Source organism: Xyrauchen texanus, chromosome 33 (assembly GCF_025860055.1).
Source record: "Xyrauchen texanus isolate HMW12.3.18 chromosome 33, RBS_HiC_50CHRs, whole genome shotgun sequence".
Lineage (NCBI taxonomy): Eukaryota > Metazoa > Chordata > Actinopteri > Cypriniformes > Catostomidae > Xyrauchen > Xyrauchen texanus.
In genome coordinates, this window is record NC_068308.1 from 24,930,876 (window position 1) to 24,954,672 (window position 23,797).

At 35.1% G+C, this 23,797-nt stretch overlaps 2 protein-coding genes across 5 annotated transcripts in view; one reads left to right on the forward strand and one right to left on the reverse strand.

Moving 5' to 3' along the window:
• LOC127627064 (src kinase-associated phosphoprotein 1-like) overlaps positions 1–11,946 on the forward strand; it is a 75,923-nt gene extending 63,977 nt beyond the window's left edge. For all 4 annotated transcript variants that reach the window (XM_052103283.1, XM_052103285.1, XM_052103284.1 and 1 more), the window contains 2 exons: positions 11,291–11,384; positions 11,695–11,946. In XM_052103283.1, coding sequence (XP_051959243.1) covers positions 11,291–11,383 — 93 coding nt within the window. In that variant the 3' untranslated portion in view covers position 11,384; positions 11,695–11,946. The remainder of the gene's footprint in view (positions 1–11,290; positions 11,385–11,694) is intronic.
• A 728-nt stretch (positions 11,947–12,674) lies between these two features.
• LOC127627068 (proteasome activator complex subunit 3-like) lies at positions 12,675–22,323 on the reverse strand. The gene is made up of 11 exons (XM_052103290.1): positions 22,191–22,323; positions 21,533–21,565; positions 21,391–21,453; positions 21,179–21,283; positions 14,619–14,667; positions 14,413–14,531; positions 14,259–14,327; positions 13,932–13,999; positions 13,760–13,814; positions 13,547–13,633; positions 12,675–13,442 (listed from the first exon to the last, which is right to left on the reverse strand). The coding sequence occupies exons 1-11, from the start codon at positions 22,230–22,232 to the stop codon at positions 13,362–13,364; spliced, it is 771 nt and encodes a 256-aa protein (XP_051959250.1). The 5' UTR covers positions 22,233–22,323; the 3' UTR covers positions 12,675–13,361.
• Between the last annotated feature and the right edge of the window lie 1,474 nt (positions 22,324–23,797).

Below are 23,797 nucleotides of genomic sequence, written 5' to 3' on the forward strand. Positions count from 1 at the left end.
AATCTCACACAGTGTGGGGCTTCTGTTCTTTTGTTTTACGGGTGCTTCCCAGGAATTTTGACCTTACAGAGTGAAATATAGGCCATTGGCTAGAACGCAAGCTGAACTCTAGCGGTCCCACTCATAAAGCAGTGGTCATAAAACTTGAGTATATAAATTCTGCTGCACAGAGGTGTGGAGGGGAGGCTGAGTATATTTGTGTCAACACAGAGCATAATTACAAGGTGATAAAGACGTTGAAAGTGCTAAATCAATTTGGCTAACCAAAAGGTTTTGAGGCAGTGCTATGATTGAACGCTGTGAAGTTGCAAATCAAAGAGGTTGACAGCGTTGTCACAGCATTGGTGTAAGTAGAGCATACAGATTAAAAAAAGCTCTCTCATCAGTCTTTATTGATCCACCACTTACAGTGAATAAACTGCTATTCGGCTCATCTACTCAAATAACAACACATATCTATAATATTTGTATGCATAGTTAAAGTGTGATATTGGGTTAATGTTAATGAATCAACTTATTATTATTATTATTGTTTGATTGGATTATTATTAAGATCAGAAGCATCATCCTATTTCAAACTGTGGAATTTGAATGCTACTTCAAAAATGCATTACTATCTTTGATCATTTAGTTGCAGAATTATTGTAAGCAAAAAAACAAAACAAAAGTGTTTATGGAGCAAAAGTCATGCATTCACAACATGACCGTGCCATCCATATAAAAAGGTAGGCTAAGCAGTGCTTACCTAACAGAAGGGTGAAGATAAAAATGACACTATGAAATATTGAAATATAATTGCTAATATTAACTAATGTTTTCATTCAGATTTGTCATCTCTCATCTCAGTTAAGCAGCACAGGGTCATGTCTAAGCGATTCCACTCTTGTCACGTTTTCACGGATGCTCATTCTGTTATGATGCTTTCACCTCTGCTTTTTCTGCTCGCATCTCAACATATTAATGATGGAGAGCAATGAAAACTTCAATAATATCAATAATCTAATATTATTATTATTATTATTATTATTATTATTATTATTATCATGATCACAGAGTGACTTTTGCTCTATGTGTAAATACCTGCCACACAGTGTGGCTATTTGCACTGAATTAGTCTAGTGGAAACAAAGAAATTAAAGACAATCTGCTCATTGAGTGTCTCTGCAATATGATAAAATGGTATGAATGGGCTTTTTCCATGAAGATGACCTGGGATCTAATTCAGCTTTTAACCCAGTTTTCTCCATCCTGTTTCCTATCTCCACTCTTAACATTTTTCTTGAATACTACTTCTAATAATACATTTAATGAATATAAAGGTTGATTTCCTCACAGTGATTTGATCAAAATGAAGGTCAGAGAGTTGAGAGAAAGGTTTGATCTGGGTAAAATTAACCATGGTTTCCAATATCACCAAAGTAATATTGTAGTAACCATGTTTTTGGCAGAAGCCATAATTTTTATGCAATTGCCATGGTGTTACTACAGTAATATGGTGTTAACAATAGTAACCGTGTTTTATTGGTTACTATAAAATAAGATGGTGATTCTATGCTTAATGTATTAAAACCATTGTTCATTTTTGTAAGAGAAGGTTAGGATTAGGTTCAGGGGTAGAGGTTGGTGTAGGGTGTCTGTGGGACTATAAATAAACAGACTGCAGTGATGCCCTGTGTTAGTATTTAATTGGGAGTGCAAATAGACTCTGTCAAAAAATCCTTTTGCCTTGTATTCATATTAAAGCATATATTATTTTAAATCTTAGTTTCCATTATTATGACTGAATTAATTGATATTAATAGTAATTTATGAACTAAAAAGTGTTTTGTTGAAGAAAAAAAATAGCTGCTGTTTAAAGAAGTTTATCTCTTTTAGAACTGGAAAATGTAAAACAAAACTTGTGGAGATTTTGTTTGTGTTCCGCAGCTCGCGAATCTTTCCAGTCAAATTGCAAAGAAAAATGAGAACAAATGTGTCCTCAAGATATACGTCCACTGAAGTGCAATATTTGTTTATTACAATATAAAGTTTCTTCCAAACGAATTAGAACCCAGAGCCTCTTATACAAGGGGCGAATTAATTAGCCTACCACCAGACCACCCAGTCAAACTCTTCACAATACAGCTGATTTATGTACTTCCCTAGTGACCAACAATATCTAATGACCAACAATAGCAGGCGAAGAACTGAAGTTATCACATTTCTTAAGTGAAATATTTATTTTAGAGCTTGAATTGAGCATCAAACTGGCTGTTCATTAAAACGGGCAATTTATTTTACGAGTACTCCTGGTTGCTGTGGATGACTCTCGCGAGATTTACTAAAGAGGGATCCCTTCTAGACACGACCGCAGCACAGTTATTCATTAATTCGCTTTGGCGCCACCCTCAGGTTTAAGCACTTTATATTGTGCTTTCTCTGATTCAAAGCATTGTTCACCGTCCTTTCATTCAACACTGTATGTTCATTCAAATTGAATCATACCCGCTACTATAAATGGCAAAGGTAAGCATGCTTACCAAAATGAGTAAGCCAATCACCCATATAACGCATTTTGGGCACAGCGTTTAATAATGTGTATTAATAATCTTTTGTGCTTGCCCAGTTTCAAAGCCCATAATACATGTCTGATTCACACATAAGTCACACTTATTTCCTGCAGATAATTTCCTGTTAACATCACAACACCGCCATGTCGCTTACAACTCGTATAACTTGGAACACAAAAGCAGCTAAATTATCAAAATGTCCAAAATCCTGTTTTTCATACAATGAAAATACATTTTTATCAGTAGCTTTCAAGTTCAGTTGCAATATTGCTTGGTTTAAAAGATAGGTTAGTCTTACGCACTAAGCAAATACTTCAACATTAGACTAACACTTATGCACAGAACTTTAAAAAAAAGTGGTTGTCACCCAAAATTCTGTCATCATTTACTCGCCCGCTAGTTGTTCCATACCCATATGACTTACTTTCTTCCATGGAACACAAAAGGAGATGTTAGGCAAATTATTGAGGACTGACTGTGTCACTTTCATTGTAAAATATAACATAATATAATATAACATAATATAATAACATATATGTTATAATTTTTATAACATATAAGAGCTTTCAGAATGAACGTGTTAATGAATGTGATTAATTAAAAAAAGTTTAACATGGTATTTTTTCTGATTAACGCATTTAACCTTAATACAGCATAAACCAGCATAAACACTTGTTGGGAGGGCAGAACCTTTATAATGTGTCCACCATTCATTACACTGATGGACACTTCACTAAACACACACACACAACAGTGCTTCCGTGTCACTGATAAAAGGATGGAGAAAGGACCTCTTAACACTATTTGATGTACTAAACAAGCCCAAATGGCACTTGTGATATAAAAAAAAAGCACACCAAATCTGAACTATCACCAAAATGCAGAATGAGACATTTTTGTCTGAAGCGTGGGGTTCAATCCGCTGTTTGATTCTGGTGTTGACGTGAATCATGAACACAGCTTCACAATTGCTGCAGGAAAGCGGGTAGCCACAGTCTACTGGCAGATTAATATTGTGGAGGATTTGTGTTTAAGAGATTTAATGATCAAATATGCAACCTATGGGGAGACTAGTTCTTTCAATTAGTCAAACTCCCACTTAGACTTTGGGAAATGTTTAATGTTTTCGTGCATTTCTATCTTTATAATGTGTAAGCATTTGTTCGGAAAATGTTAATAAAGCATGATATTGTTACTTATTGTTTTCCTTTCTTTCTAAAAATGAGATATATGCATTTTGACAGGACAAGAAGTGTATCTGGTGTCAAATTTCAGCATTTAAAAATCTGTGATTAATTGTGATTAACTGCAAAAATTATGTAATTGATAAAATGTTTCATTGAATGACATAATAATTGATTAAAATAATATAATTAGTCTTACTGTTGTTGGAGCATAATGAGAAATTCTCGCTTTTTGCACTGTACTTTGTTTGCAGAGCAGGCCATGTTCGGCTTTCCCCTACTTTTGTAGCTGAAGGGGCCCACAAAGATTCTTCTTAAACTGTCCTTTTTCTCTTCAACCATGCAATTGTCTTACATTCCTGAATCTTAATTTATGCCCCTAGATTCAAAGTACATGTCTCCCAAAGGTCAGACATAAAACATGCCAGTATTCCCTATGGAATTCCCTTAAAATCCTGGAATGAGAAACAAAGAGATTTATTACTCTGAAGATGTGAGGCAAACTTCTCCAATACCCTTTTAACATGCTGGCCCACTGACATCTCTTTCTTTCAGTTCATCTCAGCCTCTATAGAGCATGCGCTTTAGACTCACCAATACATTAGGGGCTGGACCAGGAATCTTGGATGCCAGTCTTCATGAGGGCCAACCCACTATTAACGTCCAGATGCTCCATCAGCGTGTCTCTGGACACTACTGCCACCTTCTGGCTGAAGGTTCTTTATACCAAGGGGCCATTTTAGTGGTTTTTAAACAAATACTAGATGCTTTGTGCCAAACAGAAATATTATTATGATACTCAGCTCACTTTGCAAAATGAGGGGGAGTTTTTTTTTAATGATTTATCAGGATGTAGAATGGGAAAAATTTTAGCCACACAGGAAAATGCATGAATGTCATTGCACTAGATAACAAAATATGAAAACAAGTCACATCTCTTTTAAATAAAGAAAAACAAATCTTTTTATTATTATTATTATTATTATTATAAAACAATATATGTAAATTGTCTGGTTGTCACAGGTGGAACACATCCAGAGGTAATATGATATACTACACCTGTGTAAACTTGAGTGTAGCTGACTAACATACTTCCATTAAAAATTACCTTTTCACCAACTTAGTAAAAGTAATTGCAAAAATTGCAAAGAAACGTGAAATTAGTTCTGAGAGGAGGTCTAGCATAATTTATTTGCAAATGTCTTGCAAATATTTTGGTATGTAATGCAATTAAATTCATACATTTTCAAAGTGTGGTTTAAATGTCTGAATATTTTTGGGGCCATTGTGTAATGAAAACATTCAAACAGCTATTACACCTCCATTTAATCGGAGAAGCATGTAAGCTTCTGTAATTTTTGCAAATAAGTGGTCAGTTCTCAAAGACGAAACTGTGCGACTGTTATCGACTTCTTGTGGGATACATCCTCATACATTTCAGACAAATGACTGCTCCAGTTGGCCTCCTGCCTAGGGGGTCAGTCTCCTACAAAATGCCTAAAGAAAAGGAAAAGGTGCCATAAAAGAAAAGGAAAATCCAGTGGAAATAGACCCTCCTTTTTTCTCATTCCCACACACTCATCTAAGGACCTGCCTTCTTTGTGGCTGTATAGACATATTGAGCATTCTATTTACCAGCAGAGGCATTGGGGGTGAGTCTGGTGTTCTGGGGTCGTGAAGAAGGCAACGGTCATCTCCCGGTCAACTACAGTAGGTCATTATTCAGCCTAAGCCAATAGTCCAGAACTGCATTGCGGCCGCCCCCTCACACTCTGCATAATTATTATAAATGGGAGGCCACATAAACAGCCATCATTACAGGCTCTCAGCAGCATACACAATCCACTTTAAATGCCTATTAAGTTAAAGTGCCATCAGTAATCCCCAAGTGTACTTTTACAATGCCAGATTATATGGTCTTCCACATTTTTGCCTATAGAGTCACACCTTTGAATGTCTGTTTTGGATTTTGGACTTTGGACGAGGTGGATTTTGTAGCTCTTCCCCTCCAGTTTACTCAGTCTAAACCAAACAAATATTAACATTAAGAGTTGTTAATTGCTAGCAAAGATGAAAATGACATGCAAATCAAATGCACTGATGGACATAAATTGAATGATGACCATCTTTACTCAAGCAGAAGATCAATACCTGTTTGCCACCTGTCGTGTCTGCTGTTTAGGAATAATAATCAATGTGACATTGCTGTTTGTCTTCTAAGATGGCTGGATGAGAAAGACCCTATGCAGCACCAATGTTTTTATTGTTAATGAAAACTATCATTAACTGCGTTTCTTCAAAACGAACTAAATAAAATAAAAATGAAAATAAATTATTGTTACTGAGTTTTTGTAAATTTTAAACCTTTACAACCGGCCTTTATTAAACATGAAAATGACGGTAGAGATTACAATAGTTGGCTCTGCAAAAAATCACTTTCTTTCTTAGTATTTTTAATAATAATAATAATAATATATTTATTTTGTATAGCTCCTTTAAAAGTAGCTCTCTCAAAGCGCTTTACAGACAGACATAACAGCAGAGGAATAAGACAATGTAAATACAAAAATAAACACATAACATTATGATAAAAAATAAGTATCTTTTCTTTTTTTCAGTAAAATTATCTAAACATCCTTAAAGCAAGATATATATTTTTTTGAGAAGCAAAATGACATAACTAAAGGAAATAATACCTTTACTAACAAATTCTTGTGAGATTTATGCTTAAAACAAGACAAAACTATGTACAAATGAAACAAGAAAAAAAAATTATAGGGAAAACAAGTTCATTGTTCTTACAAAACTGTTCTTACCCCCATTGCCAAACAGTTTATTTCTTGTTTTAAATATAAACATCAGTAAATTGTGTTTGATTTCTCAGGAAACAAGACTTCATATTTTAAGTCATTTTGCTTCTCAAGCAAATTTATTTTGTTTTCTGAGAAATCTACGAAAAATTTGTAAGGTTTATGCTTAAAAAAAGTTTGCTTTAGGCATAAGCCTCATTAAATGTGTTAGATAACAAGACTTTTTACTTTTAAGAATATTTTATGTCATTTTGCTTCTAAAGTCACTTTTATTTTGATTATTAGATATTTTTTACTGGAAAATGTTGCTTGCAGTGTATTTCAGTGTTATCAGTTAATACATTCACTTTGGCACCCCTACAAATTATATCATTCTAAAACTAAAATAAAAACAAAATATACCGGAAACCCTAAAACTAAATTGAAACTAGAACAAACAAAACTAACAATGAACAACTCCTTTACAGCAATTATTAATCTTGTTTAATGCATTTTTAACATTAAAACTTGTGTATGAAGTTATGTTATGTTGTTTGTTGTGTTTTGTATTTTGTTAAAACTGGGAAACTTTATAAATATATATATTAAAAAAACTTGTGTATGTTTACATTAGTTATTGCATTATGAACTTACACGAACTAAAAATTAACAAATGTATTTTCATAAATTAAAATGATTTAAAAATAAATACAAAATCATAAATGTTGTAAAATATATATGGCTCATTGTTAGTTCATGATAGTATTTACAAATATAACCTTTTTGTAAAGTCTTACCACTAAAACTAACAGTCACAGAGTGAAAAATGAAACAAAATTGAAAGTACAAATTAAAAATAAAATTGAAACAAAACTACATTAAAAATTGAAAACAGTAATAACCCTGTGCAGCACTGCATGTGTGGAGCTGATGCTGTATGATACGAGTTAAAGAAAGAGAAGCAGGAAAGGCAAAAGCAAGATGGAGCAAGGGAGAGAAGGAGGGGGGCCATTGTAGTACCGGAGTGCCGGGTTCAGTGGCAGGGCAATGAGAGACTTCCTGCGCTCCATCACTCCCAAGGCCTACCTCAGTCAGCTGGTGGCCAGGGGCAGAGGCCTCATGTCTCATTCTTATTACCATGTCTCCTGCCTCCATAGTGTGTGTGTGTGTGTGTGTGTGTGTGTATGGATGTAGAAGTGTTTCAGCTCACAACAGAAAAAATTAATGTATGCAGGGGCTGAGGGAGGGTTTGCAAATAAGGGAAATGATTAAAACACGATTGAGGATGCAAAACATACAGAAAGTGTAGGCTTACAGGGTATTTAATACATGGGAGAGAGAAAAAAGAAAAGGGAAGAAAAGTAGTCGGTGCTCAATATTCTTGCATAGATGCTGCTGTTTTTTTAAAGGGATCCTTATAACTTTGTTCTGCAAATTACAAAAGGCAATGTTCTAATGCACTTGGTCACTATTAACTTCCATCGCATTTGTTTTTGTCCAGACAATGAAGGTGAATGGTGACTGAGGCTAGCATACATTCTAACATCTTCTGTGCTTCCCTGAATAAAGAAAGTCAAAGAAGTGAGGTTGAGCAAATAATTACAGAATTTCCCTTTTTGGGTGAATTATCCCTTAAATGTCAGCAGGAGTCACTTCTCAGCCCGTCATACACCATATGACATTGTTCAAGTTAAGCCACTCCTACTGAAGGCATCATTAGCTGTCAATCTGTCCCCTGGTCGCCAGAGAGCAATGGGCCCATCTGAACCATTTCTAGCCACCCCCCTGAGTGAAAAATAAATGATATCAGTGGCACACTGCAGGTGTTGTCATGGCAACACATACTCTCGATAGCTCCATGTGCCAACTCCGCCTTCCTTTGGAGAAGGTCATACATGGGTCACCGCAATCGCAGCAATGCACCTCACTTTCACAGCTTGGAAACAGAAGCTGCACATCACCTCTGACCAGACCAAACTCAGACACACCTGACCCAGCCCTGTTACTCAAAGTGTAGCTTCCCAAAAAAGGCACCCGTTATCTCAGTCCGATGCTGTTATTTTGGGTAAATCTCTTTAACAACCATCTCTGCAGTCAGGCACAGATTGGATGTCTCCCAAATGCCTCTAGCTGACAGATGCATTGCCGAAAAACAGATTGTTAATACTGAGAGGCAGGAAAAATGAGGCAGGAATGGAAAGGACACGAGTCATCGAAATGGGACGGACTGCACTGGAATGTATTGGCTCTCTTTCTTGTGCTGTGTGCGTGTGTACTTTGTTTGAACCCATAGTTACAGCATTTTGGGGAGGGGTGAGGAAGGCGGGGCAGAGGAGGCGTGTTGGAGGGGGAGAGATCTTCCAAAGGGTTGATCAGCCATGGACACACATGTGATTTAAAGGAGTATTAAAAGTGCATTAATGATAATCAGGAAAGGCCTTCTTTGGGAAAATTAAGAAACGCACAGATGTTTCCCCTCAATTATTCACTCCAAACACTGGAATCAGGCCTCTTAGATTATGGTCTGTCCTGTGACAGATGGGTTTGGCTCATCTGTGCTCAGACTGAGACAAAAAGGAATGTGAAAATTGCAGTAACTACAAAGTCCACTCTAAACAAAGTATCTGTGAAGCCATTTTTCTCCCATTCAGCGTTGGCGTAGTTACTGTGTTTGGCATTAGGGCAGCATAGCAAAATGGGTCTGAAACAAAGAACTCAACTTCTCGATGCTTGCTATGGAGTGCTACTGTCCAGATGGATTTATTCGGTATACCATCAGTACAACATCTCATCTGCATGGGCTGAAGAATACATTAGGCTCACAGCACTGTGGGTGTGCTTAAAGAGAGGAGGTAATTAGTTCCTACTCTCCACAGCAGGCAGTGGATGAATGACATGCTCATCATGTCTAAATGTACAGTGTGTGCTTCTAGAATACTAAAACACTTAAAACCCTTCAGTCTTTCACTATCACTCCATCTCTGTATTCTTTAATCACCTCATTTATAACCCCCTGACTGTCCAGGGGAATCTGTCCTCATCCATTAAAGGCCAGATCTGGAACTCTCTCCTAAAGTTACTCTGAAGTGTCAGAACTTCAGCCTGGAAAAGCTCCTGAAGGTATTTCATTTTGAAGAGGAGTGAGTGGGGAAAATGTTCGACTGGGAAAGCAAGGAGCTTAATGACAAGAATAATCAGGGTTATGTTTTGCTTTGATCAAGCAATGAGATGTTTCCACCATCGCACAAAAGGACAAATTCATCAAAGACTTAATAGGGTGTCCGCTGAACATGTGTATTTAACTGTCACAAATACCAATGTTACATCCTTATTCATCCTATCACTATTTGAACTGGTCTCCAAACTGGTGTCGATATCTCTGGTGGCAGATTGTCTATTCTAACAACAGAATCACCATGTATTCTTCATTTAATCACCATGTATTCTCTGATATATGTATATATATATTTTTCTTTTTCTTTTTTATAATTGCGCACATTTCAGAAAAGTAAAGATTCTTCAACACACCTACATCAGTATCATGTGGCAGAACTGTCTGATTCTGAGACGAAAGCAAAATTGGTGGATAAAAGTTCACATTGCACTTGTGTGAACTCGAGGGAGATGCCACCATTCATTCACTAAAAATTACCTTGTGATTGGTTTGTTAAAAGTAATTGCAAAAGTTTTATAAGTTATTTATTTTACTGTTGCAGATGAATTTTATATTTTTTTAATCTAATGCAATACATTCATACATTGTTGATTGTGGCTTTGGTAACAATAATGGTTTACAATAAGGTTCCATTCATTAACATTAGTTAATGAATTAGGTATCATGAACAATGAACAATATATATATATATATATATATTTTTGTACAGCATTTATTAATCTTTGTTAATGTTAGTTATTAAAAATACAATTGTTAATTGTTAGTTCATGCAAGATCGTAGTTAATTTACTAATGTTAATATATGCAACTTTTGATTTACTTTTGCATTACTATAAATTGAAATTAACATTAAGATTAATAAATGCTGTAATAGTATTGTTCATTGTTAGTTCATGTTAACTAACGTTGTTTACTAATATTAATAAATGGAACCTTATTGTAAAGTGTTTCCGCTGCTTTAGTATCCAAATACTCTTGGGCCACTATATTGGCTTCCAACACACTGCACAAAATTAGCAGAATATTTGTTTTTAGAGGTAAGGTAATACGCTTGAGTGCTAGTAATGATTATTGACCAGTGTTGGGTGTAATTGGATTACAAAGTAATTAGTTACTGTAATCTAATAACATTTAGGCACCAAAAGTGCACATTACATTTTCAAATTATTGTAATCAGATTACAGTAACTGACTTTCAGTGAAAGTAATTACTTTTTAGTGCATTAATTGTTTTACAATATCTCTCCAAAAATATTATTTACGTGTAATATAAATAAAATGTGAATTCATATGTACATCTGTTTGGATCTCTGTGACAGCTGAAGTGTGTATGACAAAAACAAAGAAAGACACAGTATTTTGAATTTTCTGAGCAGAAAACAAAAAATGTTTGTGACAAATGCTTTATAAAGTAACATCTAAAATGTTTTAGAAAGTAACAAAGTATTTAGTAATGTGATTACTTTCTATAATCTGATTATCATTTTAGATTCGTAGTAAGCAATTTGTAGTTAAAAAAAGTTAAAAAGTAATTTGACCCAACACTGTTATTGACTAAATCCTCAGTAACTGTATTTCAATCTTTCTAAACTAGGAATATAACATCCATGGATGGTGGGTCGGGGAGCTGGATGGTGCTGTTGGCATAGTCCCAAAGGAATTTTTACATCCTGCCTATATTCTATAAGGTAGCCTACTTACATTCACTAAATAATTTTACTTATATTAGGACTGGAACTCACAAACTGTGAGGGATAAAGTAAAGTTTATTAAGGTATTGTAACAGTTAAGACTTTGTTGTACTAGTATTGGTTTACTTTCAAATGTATCGACTTTTAACACTATTTAAAAAGTTTTCTAATTGTTTCAGTAACTCTGTGCTGACATCTGCTGGAAATAATTGCAATTACAAAGATATTAATGAAACATTATTTTAGACGCGCACATACTGTATAAGGTATATTGTTTTAACAGCTGTTGTATGATTTCCCCATCTAGATCTGCTTTTTCTGAAGATTTATAACATTTCCAGCGTTCAAGTCATCTTCCAAGGTTTTGGAATCAATTTTCCCCCCAGCTGATCTAAAGTTTGTCATTCAAGACTTCAATGGATAAATGCCAATGAGAAGATTGGAGAACCAATTTATCAGTGGTCTGATACTCATGCTTTGAGGGGAAAAAAAAAATCATTAACCAACAGGGTGTATAAGAAAACAGGGTGCATAAGAAAACAGGGTGCATAAGAAAAAAATAAAATAAATAAGAGAATTCCTTTGACATTTGTTATATTCTTAATATTCCGTTGTCTGGTAATTTTCTCTAAAGTATGTGCCTCATTTCAACAACTCAAATTATTGCCTTGTATTAAGTTCTCGCAGTTTGTATATGAAAACGTCTTAAACAGCATCTACTGGTTATATTTTCCTATTAACTTTTATATTTGCAATTGTTTTGTGAGTGTACTACTTGTCAATTCAGCACTCCACAGAAGTAACCGGTCAAACCACAGTTCTACTTTAAAAGTGATAGTTCACCAGAAATGCTAATTATCTCAACATTTACCCTACTGCCATCCTATAGGTGTATGTATGACCTTTTATCAGCAGAACACAAAGATTTTCAGAATAATATTTCAGCTCTGTTGGTCCTTTCAATGTAAGTGAATGGTGAACAGACCTTCCAAGCTACAAAAATCACATTAAGGCACCATAAAAGTAATCCATAAGACTCAAGTTTAATATTTGTCTTCTGAAATGATGCAATCGCTTTGGGTGAGAAACAGCTATAAAATCCATACTATAAATCTCCACTTTCAGAATTGTAATTTTTTTGTGAACTATCCCTTTAAAGTATTTTAAGGTCGAGTCAAATTAACCTACTTGGACTGCATCAAAATATTGGGAAAAAAAAAAAAAAACTAAAAAGCAAGAACATCAATTAAATAATTGCCTTAAATATATTGTAAAACAATAGTTTATTCAGCACAACGAATCACTAAAAACTGGACAAAAAGAACCATAAAAGCTTCCAGAATTTGATGAATCTGTCAGTTCAGAAGAAATTTCCATATGTATTCCCATCATGTTATAATAACTGTCAACTCGTACTCCAAATAAAATCTTGCACATGAACTGCCTTGCTTCCACTTTAGCCTAAATGTACATTTCAGATGAACAATATAAACTGCTTAAGTGAAATACAGCATCAATAAGAGCTTCTTGACTGGAGAAACTGGCTCACGTTACCCAAGAGACTCAGAAATACTTTAAATGTCTTTGATTCCTTCAAAAACATAACTACCCGGAACTTGGCTTTGCAAAAGATAAAAAGAAAAAAGAAAAAAAGAAACCCACTGTTGAGATGTTTCTTTAATTAAATTAAGAAAATCAAATTTGACAGTTTTCTTCGGAGATATATTCAGGCTCTGCCTAAATACATTTAGACTGTCCGCTAACAACAACAAAAAAAAAAGAACAAAAAGGGGGCTTATTTTTAAAGGGTTTAAAATAGGGACCATATTTTACAATTCTATGTGGCATGTTCTATCAGGCCTGTTCAAGCAGGTCTCTCTTGGCCTGTTTATAATGAATGACAGGACTGCTTTAGAACCAGCTGATGGCTGCAAAGGGTGGAATAAGGGGCCAAGAAAGAAAAGGAAGGTTGTTTCAGTATAGAGCATCGTTATTGCTGCTCCTCGGCCTCTTTATCTTCTCAATGTTCTTCAGGATCATATCATGTAATGTTACCTGCAGGACAAATTACTCTTCATTATATCAGTTTCATCAACTCACAGACACTCTGTATATGCAGCATTTGCCAATGTAAAATTATTTGGTGTGCAAATACTTACATATTGATTTCTCAGTTCTGACACTATAATCTTGAGACTGATGTATTCTTTCTCGTCAATCTCGGTGACTGTGCGACGATAATCCTCCTACAAAAAAAATAAAATAAAAAATAAAAAAAAATGGGGCCAATCAGAGTCATCAAATAAAACAGAGCTTGTGAAAACACAGAATATTTAAGTATTCTTAATGTCATGTGAATATAGACAACTCACAACATGAGGGTATTTTGCTATTTTGGAAACCAGCTTTGCCCTTGTGATGTAGTATCTGCAAAATAAATAAATGTATATTTTATTTGATAAAACCTAGGGGGTAAAACTCACTAAATATGAATATTTCTTCACAATATTTATTATCTAATATCATCATTTACTTAGGAGTTACCTTGATATCTGGTCCAAGTAAGATGCTGCTTCCCCTTCCACTGTTCTCAGTTCAGCAACTGTCTCCTCCTGTAGATAAAGATAATACACTGTAAATCACAACTCTAATAATGCATGAAAGCATTTAAGAAGTTCTGCATGTGACATTGCCTGGCAGTACATTTCACAAAAGGTTTTGTCTTTAATCACAAAATAACTATGGCAAAATGTGATGGATCACTGCTTGTCTTTCTATCACTGCCTACAACAAATGCAGCTCTGCAGGACATGGAACAGCATATGAAACATGCAAATGAACAGGTAAAAAAAAAAAAAGGTAGCATTGTACTTGAATTGAGACACCAAAATTGTTTCCATCTTCTATTCTTGGGATTAACAACTGAACCCACATCTTGACCTAGAAAGCAAAGAAAAAAAAATTATTATCCAACACACTTTTAAATAAGCGATAGGATGTAGAGACTATGGTTACATGCACATACTGTGTTGCACTTTTCTATGAGAGTTCTGATTTCAGGCTTGACTTTTTCAATCAGGTCCACCAGCTTGCCATTGCTTTTCATCATTCCACCAGGCATGACAAAGACCTTGGTCCCACCAACTACAAACAGAAATCAAGTGCAATATGTAATATAACTTTAGACATTTGCCTAATTGAAGATATTGTTATCTGGGCAGGAAAACTAACCTTTGTCTTCTCCTGCACCATCTTCAAGTTTTCTCTTTTTAGCATTTTGCTAATGAAGAAATATGTCAATGTTACTAGCTGGTCTTACTGTCTCAAAAAACATGATATTTTGAATTTATTTTGCGCCACACAGCTTAAACCAAATCTTTTCAAACATCCCATTTAGGAATTGTATATCCCTCTTTAAACCTGAAATGCTTCTGACTAGGGACGCACCAATATAAACAATAATGATTGGCCGATTTGCCACTTACGTTATTTTGTCATTAGATTACCGTTTTGCTTTGGAATTGTAAAAAAATTAATTATTGTTCTAAAAATAAACAATTATGAATTGGATCTGTTGAATACATGGCAGGCCAAAAATTTAAAGAGCCAGAATGAGAATTTTTTTTTTATATACATTAAATCATGATGATTGATGTGAAAAATATTATTTTGTACTTCTAAATCAGTTTTGCAGTTCAAAATAACAGAGCACATGATAAATTCACATGTTTATACTGTATATAATAGAACATCACAAATTCATATTATGCATATGTTGGGCAATTCCAAGGAAATGTCATATACATTATGGATAAATACATTTTACCATTGGAACAAAACACCCTTTTAAAAGGTGCACTCAGTAATATTTTTTTTTTCAAAAAAAAAAAAAAAGTTAAACTCCCAGAGACATGAATTGTAATTTTGCAATACATGTAGGAAATCATGAACATTCACATTAAAATGAACTCCAGATGTATAAGTAATGTTATAAAAGCAGTTTTCTTCTACATGGAGAGGGTCCGCAAAGGGGATGTAAAGTAGCGAATTACAAATACTCACGTTACTGTAATTAATTCGTTTCCCCCAAGAATTGTACTTGTTTAAAAATTGAATACTTTTATTTGAGTATATTTTAAGTGCTGTAACTGAACTTTTAATGCGCTATTTTCTCACCGCCTGTGTTTGCTATTCCATGTCCTGATTTTTTTTATCTATCAACGTGATTGGGTAGGGAGAGTCTCCTGAATATCATCAAATCAAACATAAAAAAAACTTGAACGGCAACTGCAGATTTGGTGCCAACTGTTTTGGATGTGGAGGACGCGCCTCAAACACATTTTCAACACCTGAACATCACGGCCGCAAATGAAAGGGATTTTCGCAGTGAAAAAGGCCAATTGTTTGACTGTGTCATGTGAGTTTAACTTGCTCAAGCCAGATTTCAGCATTAATCCTGCCTTGAAGGAACATATCAAGGCAAATTTCATATTTCTGCTTACTAGATTCGGTGTCTAAAATGTAAGATGCAAATGATCCATCACTGAGATTATTCAATATAATTTGATCACGATAGCAAGACAACCACTGGTTGGTTGATAGATGAAATATAAAAGATTGACTAATTCCTGATGTCTGTAGCTGCGCACTGTTTGATTGACAGGTGGCTAATGTTTGTACACTAATGCAGTTACACGCCTAAATGGTCAAACACACTTTATAATTCCACCAATGCCCGTCTTGGTGAGGATTTAATGTAAACGCAGTCAGTTTGGTCTGAAGTTAATGTAAACAGTGGGACAAAAAGCGCATTTGCATCAAAATGTTGAACTTAAAGTGTACATGTAACCGAATTGAACACTGTCTAGTAGGCAATGACATATAAAGGCTATTAATCAAGCAACAATAACAAGGAAACAAGAAAACCACTCACTAATATGAATTCTCACTGAATAACTCGAGTAGCTTTAAAAATATTAATGTAATAGAATAAGTGACATTTTTAATAATAATATTAAAAAAAAATATATATATATATATATATATTTTTTTTTTTTAAATAATCAACATTTGCAGAGCAATACTTCAGCAGAATGTCCCACCAGTCACAAACTTCAGAAATTTGTGCATCATGCATTAGAATGAGAACAACTATTTCTTGTCTTAAAATATATATTTCTTGTCTATAATAGATCAATGTGGAACATTGTATCTCGAAAAGAGGAAAATGTGCCCCCCCCGTGCTACTTAAAGAAATGGTTCCCTCAAAAATGAAAATTCTCTTATCATTTACCTCACTCTCATGCCATTCCAGATGTCTATGACTTTCTTGAACAGAACACAAATTAAGATTTTAGAAGAATATTTAAGCTCCGTAGGTCCATACAATACAAGTGAATGGATACCAAACTGACATTACAAAAAGCACATAAAGGCAGCAAAAAAGTAATCCATATGACTGTGGTTAAATCCATGTCTTCAGAAGTGAAATGATAGGTGTGGGTGAGAAACAGATCAATATTATAAGAATTTCAAGAAGTTCTTCTCCCTGTCCAGTAGATGGCGATATGCATGACGATTGTGAATAACCTTCACTTTTTGTTTTTGGTGAAAGTGGAGATTGACTGAACAGGGAGAATTAAAATAAAAAAATTGACTTAAATATTGATCTGTTTCTCACCCACACCTATCATATCTCTTCTGAAGTCTGATTTAACCACTGGAGTAGGCTACTTTTAGGCTGACGTCTTTGGAGCTTCAACATTTTGGCACCCATTCAATTGCATTGTATGGACCAAAAGAGCTGAGATTTTCTTCTTAAAATCTTAATTTGTATTCTGCTGAAGAAAGAAAGTTATACATATCCGGGATGGCATAAGGGTGACTAAAGGAGAATTTTCATTTTTGTGTGAATTATTCCTTTGAAGTCCGATGTGGCCCCAGAACCAAACAAATGGTCCAACGCATTTATTGTGTGGGACATGATGTGCCAAGTGACCCTGTTTTTTTTTTTTTTTTTACTTTTTCATTCCTTGCATTGTTTTGAACATGTTTTATGCACAACAGTAACTCTGTCAACATTAAAGGAAATTTAGACATTACACAAACTGATTTTACTGTAATGGTTTCATAAATTACGATATAAATTGGGGATCATTGTAATGAAAATCATCTTTTAATTTCTGTAATCATGTCACCCTTTTATTTTTTCCATCAGATTCATGTAGTGTTTACAGCATCACAGATAAGTGATGTACAGTGGGTACGGAAAGTATTCAGACCCCCTTACATTTTTTACTCTTTGTTATATTGCAGCCATTTCCTAAAATCATTTAAGTTCATTTTCTTTCCTCATTATTGTACACACAGCACCCCATATTGACAGAAAAACACAGAATTGTTGACATTTTTGCACATTTATTAAAAAAGAAAAACTGAAATATCGCATGGTCCTAAGTATTCAGACCCTTTGTTCAGTATTTAGTAGAAGCACCCTTTTGATCTAATACAGCCATGAGTCTTTTTGGGAAAGATGCAACAAGTTTTTCACATCTGGATTTGGGTATCCTCTGCCATTCCTCCTTGCAGATCCTCTCCAGTTCTGTCAGGTTGGATGAGTAAGCGTTGGTGGACAGCCATTTTCAGGTCTCAATGGGGTTTAAGTCAGGGCTCTGGCTGGGCCATTCAAGAACAGTCACGGAGTTGTTGTGAAGCCACTCCTTTGTTATTTTAGCGGTGTGCTTAGGGTCATTGTCTTGTTGGAAGGTGAACCTTCGGCCCAGTCTGAGGTCCAGAGCACTCTGGAGAAGGTTTTAGATCCAGGATATCCCTGTACTTGGCGCATTCATCTTTCCCTCGATTGCAACCAGTCGTCCTGTCCCTGCAGCTGAAAAACACCCCCACAGCATGATGCTGCCACCACCATGCTTCACTGTTGAGACTGTATTGGACAGGTGATGAGCAGTGCCTGGTTTTCTCCACACATACAGCTTAGAATTAAGGCCAAAAGTTCTATCTTGGTCTCATCAGACCAGATAATCTTATTTATCACCATCTTGGAGTCCTTCAGGTGTTTTTTAGCAAACTCCATGCGGGCTTTCATGTGTCTTGCACTGAGGAGAGGCTTCCGTCGGGCCACTCTGCCATAAAGCCCCGACTGGTGGATGGCTGCAGTGATGGTTGACTTACTACAACTTTCTCCCATCTCCCGACTGCATCTCTGGAGCTCAGCCACAGTGATCTTTGGGTTCTTCTTTACCTCTCTCACCAAGGCTCTTCTCCCCGATAGCTCAGTTTGGCGGATGGCCAGCTCTAGGAAGGGTTCTGGTCGTCCCAAGCGTCTTCCATTTAAGGATTATGGAGGCCACTGTGCTCTTATGAACCTTAAGGGCAGCAGAAATTTTTTGTAACCTTGGCCAGATCTGTGCCTTGCCACAATTCTGTCTCTGAGCTCTTCAGGCAGTTCCTTTGACCTCATGATTCTCATTTGCTCTGACATGCACTGTGAGGTCTAAGGTCTTATATAGACAGGTGTGTGGCTTTCCTAATCAAGTCCAATCAGTATAATCAAACACAGCTGGACTCAATTGAAGGTGTAGAACCATCTCAAGGATGATCAGAAGAAATGGACAGCACCTGAGTTAAATATATGAGTGTCACAGCAAAGGGTCTGAATACTTAGGACCATGTGATACTTCAGTTTTTCTTTTTTAATAAATGTGCAAAAATGTCAACAATTCTGTGTTTTTCTGTCAATATGGGGTGCTGTGTGTACAATAATGAGGAAAAAAATGAACTTAAATTATTTTAGCAAATGGCTGCAATATAACAAAGAGTGAAAAATTTAAGGGGGTCTGAATACTTTCCGTACCCACTGTATTTTTAAAAGTTGTCAGTCACAAATACCTATATTTTTATTCTTTCTGGCAAACAGCCATAAAAGAGAATGAAAATTATGGTATGTGTGCTACATTTTCAAATTGCAGCATAAGAGTTTTTATTATAAAAGGGCATAGCTTCCACAACTCCGTACTCACGAGTACTTTTAAATTAGCTACTCTCTTCAGTAGTTTTTAGGAAAGGTACTTTTACTCTACTCAAAATATGTTTTTTAAGTAGTAACGGCACTTTTACTTGAGTATTATTTTTCAGTACTCTTTCCACCCCTGAGGGCTGCCATGTTAGAATCATATGAATACTACTCGCTTGATCTCAGTAACCATACTGATATTTCATGGCTGACTGTGAATACTATTATACATTTCTTTAAAGGCATCCGAAACTGAAAGCTATTGATTTGAAATGATGCTGCATCCAAGCCACTAGGTGTCAGTCCAAGATGACACAGACATAACTTACCGAGTGTACCTTTTAGTTATTCTGTGGTGTAATGGATAATGATGTCCAAACCACTAGTCACTTTCTTACACAATGCTGACTGAATTGCTAAATGCAGCCTATATTTGATCCATCAAAGTTTTGTAATCATGCAAGACCAAATTGCGATTACAGTCTTAATCAATTGCATAGCCTTAATGGATACCATACCAATGTCAAAGTTGGCAGGTTTCAAAGCATTTTGGATAGTTAACTCATGTACACTGGCAGCCAAAAGTTTTGAATAAATGTACATATTTTGCTTTTATGGAAAGAAATCGCCACTTTGGTGAATACAAGTACCATTCAACTGATCAAATGTATAGTTAGTACATTAATAATGTGAAAAATTACTATTACAGTAACTTATTAAACTACTTCAAAGTGTTCTCATCAAAAAAACCTCCACATGCAGCAATGACAGCTTTGCAGATCCTAGGCATTTTAGCTGGCAATTTGTCCAGATACTCCGGTGACATTTCACCCCACACTTCCTGTAGCACTTGCCATAGATGTGGCTGTCATGTCGGGCAATTCTCACGCACCTTACAGTCTAGCTGATCCCACATATGTTCAATGGGGTTAATATCCATAACACTATTTTCCAATTATCTGTTGTCCAATGTCTGTTTCTCTTTGCGTTTTTCTGTTTCAAAAGTGGCTTTTTCTTTGCAATTCTTCCCATAAGGCCTGCACCACTGAGTTTCTCTTTACTGTTGTACATGAAACTGGTATTGAGCGGGTAGAATTCAATGAAGCTGTCAGCTGAGGACATGTGAGGCATTTATTTCTCAAACTATAGACTCTGATGTACTTGTCCTCTTGTTTAGTTGTACATCTGGTCTTCCACATCTCTTTCTGTCCTTGTTAGAGCCAGTTGTCCTTTGTCTTTGAAGACTAGTGTTCACTTTGTATGAAATCTTAATTTTGGCAATTTAAAGCATTGAATAGCCTTCATTCCTCAAAACAATGATTGACTGTGTTTCTAGAGAAAGCAGTTTCTTTTTTGCCATTTTTACCAAATATTGACCTTCAGACATGTCAGTCTATTGCATGTATTATTCCAAACTTTTGGCCATCAGTGTATATAGGTAAGTATCACTTTTACACCTGCAACATCAGTGGTTTTTGAGAACGAGAAATTAAATATTACATTTTCTTAGGAGTACCAACATCTCTACATTCTGTTGCCATCATGATTTCTGTATTCTTGAGTTTTTACAAACTGGGATAATTCATTATAAATTAATCATTGCATTTATATACCAGCATTTTCATGCTTAAAAAATGATTTGCCAACGGTTTTAATTTGGTCAATAATTGGCCGATAAATATCAGTGGTTGATACATCAGTGCATCCCTACTTATGAATGGTACAGCAATTAAGAAACCAATCCCTAAAAGTGACTTCTTACCCCCTCAAGTCCATCGTGGATGTCTGTAAGAAGAATCGGGTCTGGCACCGTTAAGTTGATCTCTGAATGAATTTCTTTTAGCTCACGGATATTAATTATGGGATCCTGAAGGAGGCAATAAATATTTGACTAATTGTGTTTTGTACAGTGAGAATAGAAGAAATTATTGCTTCAATTCCTAGAATGCCTCATGATCTAAACTAAGCACTTACCTTCAAAAACTGATCCAGCTCTAACAACTTCTTTGGGAAAAAGTTTGCAACCAGGTCTTCAGCCTAAATTCAATAAAAGAAAGTCAGATGTCACCACAGCAATATTTAAATAAGTTCATAAATATAAAATGTATAAACTCACCTCTGCAGTAATTCGTTCCCTGAAAGCATCAACCTGGCAAGACAAGATCAAATTCAAATATTCATTCACTTTTAAACCTGAATATGAAACAGACAACTATCAATTACCTCTGTTTTACGGTCATGTACTGTTAAATGTCATTTCGGGAGAAACAAAACCCATAACAATCGGCGGCCCGTCTATTTTAGGATGTTGAATGTTATCAACAACAAACCATGGCCGGTTAGTCTCACAATCCTCAGTGCAAACCCTTGCGAACATAATAGAAGATCTTAATGCAGTTTTATTCAGCTATTGTCAAAATCAAGGATAAAAAAGGCACGAGCTTCTCCCGCTGCTAACTGACGCAGCGACATGTTGCTGTGCTACAAACACGCTTCATCCACGCTCACGCCACGCTGTGTGAAAGCTTACGCCTCTCACTGAAGACTTGGTGCGTATAATCAGCAAGTATTTTTTATTTACAATATGCATCATGGTTTATAAGACAGGGCCGATTTTAAAAAGCAACTGAGCGCTTGAAAGTTGGCTAACGCGCTCGCGATGTAACTCACGCGCAAGCCGGATTGCCCGTTATAACAGGCTAGCTCAGCTGGCAGCTAACATTTACAAACTACATGCGAGTATTCATTATTTAAGAAAAACGGGTGGTATTTACCTTTGTTTTGATTTCATTGTCCACCTTAAGAAGCGAAGACATCGTATTAATTCAATAAATTAGAAAAGTTAGGGATTGTCCTAAAAGCATTCACTAACCGTGTGGCTCACTAACTGATGTCAGCCACAAGGCACTGGCGCGCGTCTAGATGACGTAGACACCTCGAGACGACTTCAAAAAGACGTGTTGCGCAAGACTTGGCGATGGCCCTGTCATTTCTTTTCATGTTTGTTTTTTTCCTGTTTCATTTAATTTTATATACTGTTTTGTGCAGAGCCATCCATTGTAAATTGTCTATGCTGATTGTAAAGTGAAAGCTTTTTTAGTTGTACTGATTGTGCTAAAAAAAAATTATTAAAAAAATTAACAAAGACGTGACAATTGATCCTAAGGGGTTAATAAATTGAGACTGACCATTTTCCAAAATGTTTTGGATCGACTTTTGTCATTTTAAAAAAAATACAATTAAATAACATAAAAAACATTGTTTAAGGATGTACTGTTTTTTTAAAGCATTAGTACGTGATTACTGATTGTCAAGTAATTTTTATTTGTATAGTTTTTTTTTGTGCTTTTCACAACACACATCATTTCAAAGCAGCTTTACAGAAAATTATGCTTTCACTAAAATTTTACTGTGATTGAACTTGCGCTATAATTTTATTCTTCTTATTCTTTTTTTAATTAATTTGAATCAATTATAAATAATACTTTAATTTCTTTCTCTTTATTATGATTTTTTCACTGTTCTTAAGTTATTTAAAATTTTGTTGTTTGTCTTTTATTTTTCATTCTCTTTATTATTTCTAAAGCATTTTAAATGTCCATTGTTTATTAAATGTGTTGCATAAATAAAATTTAATTGTCTTTTATTCTTTAATTTGGTAATTAGAATCCTTTTATTTATTTATTTAGGGTGATGTAAGCTAAAGTGGGTCACTTTTTGGTAAATCATCTAGAACAGCATTAAAATGTCAAAGCTCATTTTCTACACTGCTGTTTGTTTGTTAATACAGGCCCCTTGTATCACTTTATGTTGAAAATGATGAGAAAAAACAACTGTTTAAGCCTAAGTGCTAATTATATGTCAAAAGTCCCCCTATATGTCATCATTGCTGTTTACATGTAAAATTGGCCATGCCTTCGTCAAAAAATGGGCCACTGAATCTGTAAAGCAAAACCATCATTCTGAATAAAGAAATGTGCTCTTTTAATTTTTTACAATTATTCATTTAATTAATAACAATGCATTGTAATACATTTATTGTGGCATGAAAATAAATGTGGTAAATGTGTGTTGTGGGGGAGGTTAAACTGAGAGAGATTGAGGTGGATTTGTAGGTACAATATATAACATTAACAAGGACATAACTTTAAAAGGATTCCCTTATAAAAGTCCCTAAATTAATTATTTATATTCTGTGTTAAGGCTGATAATCTGTCTTGACACTTCTAATAATGTATTTCTAATTTCTTTTTAATTTTATGTGTAAAGGTTTTTTAGTCATACCAGTTTTAATTAAATGGGGATAGATGTTTGTCAGTGTGTGTGTGCGCATTCATACATTACTAATATAACACATCCACATTTTTTAGAAGTTTAAATG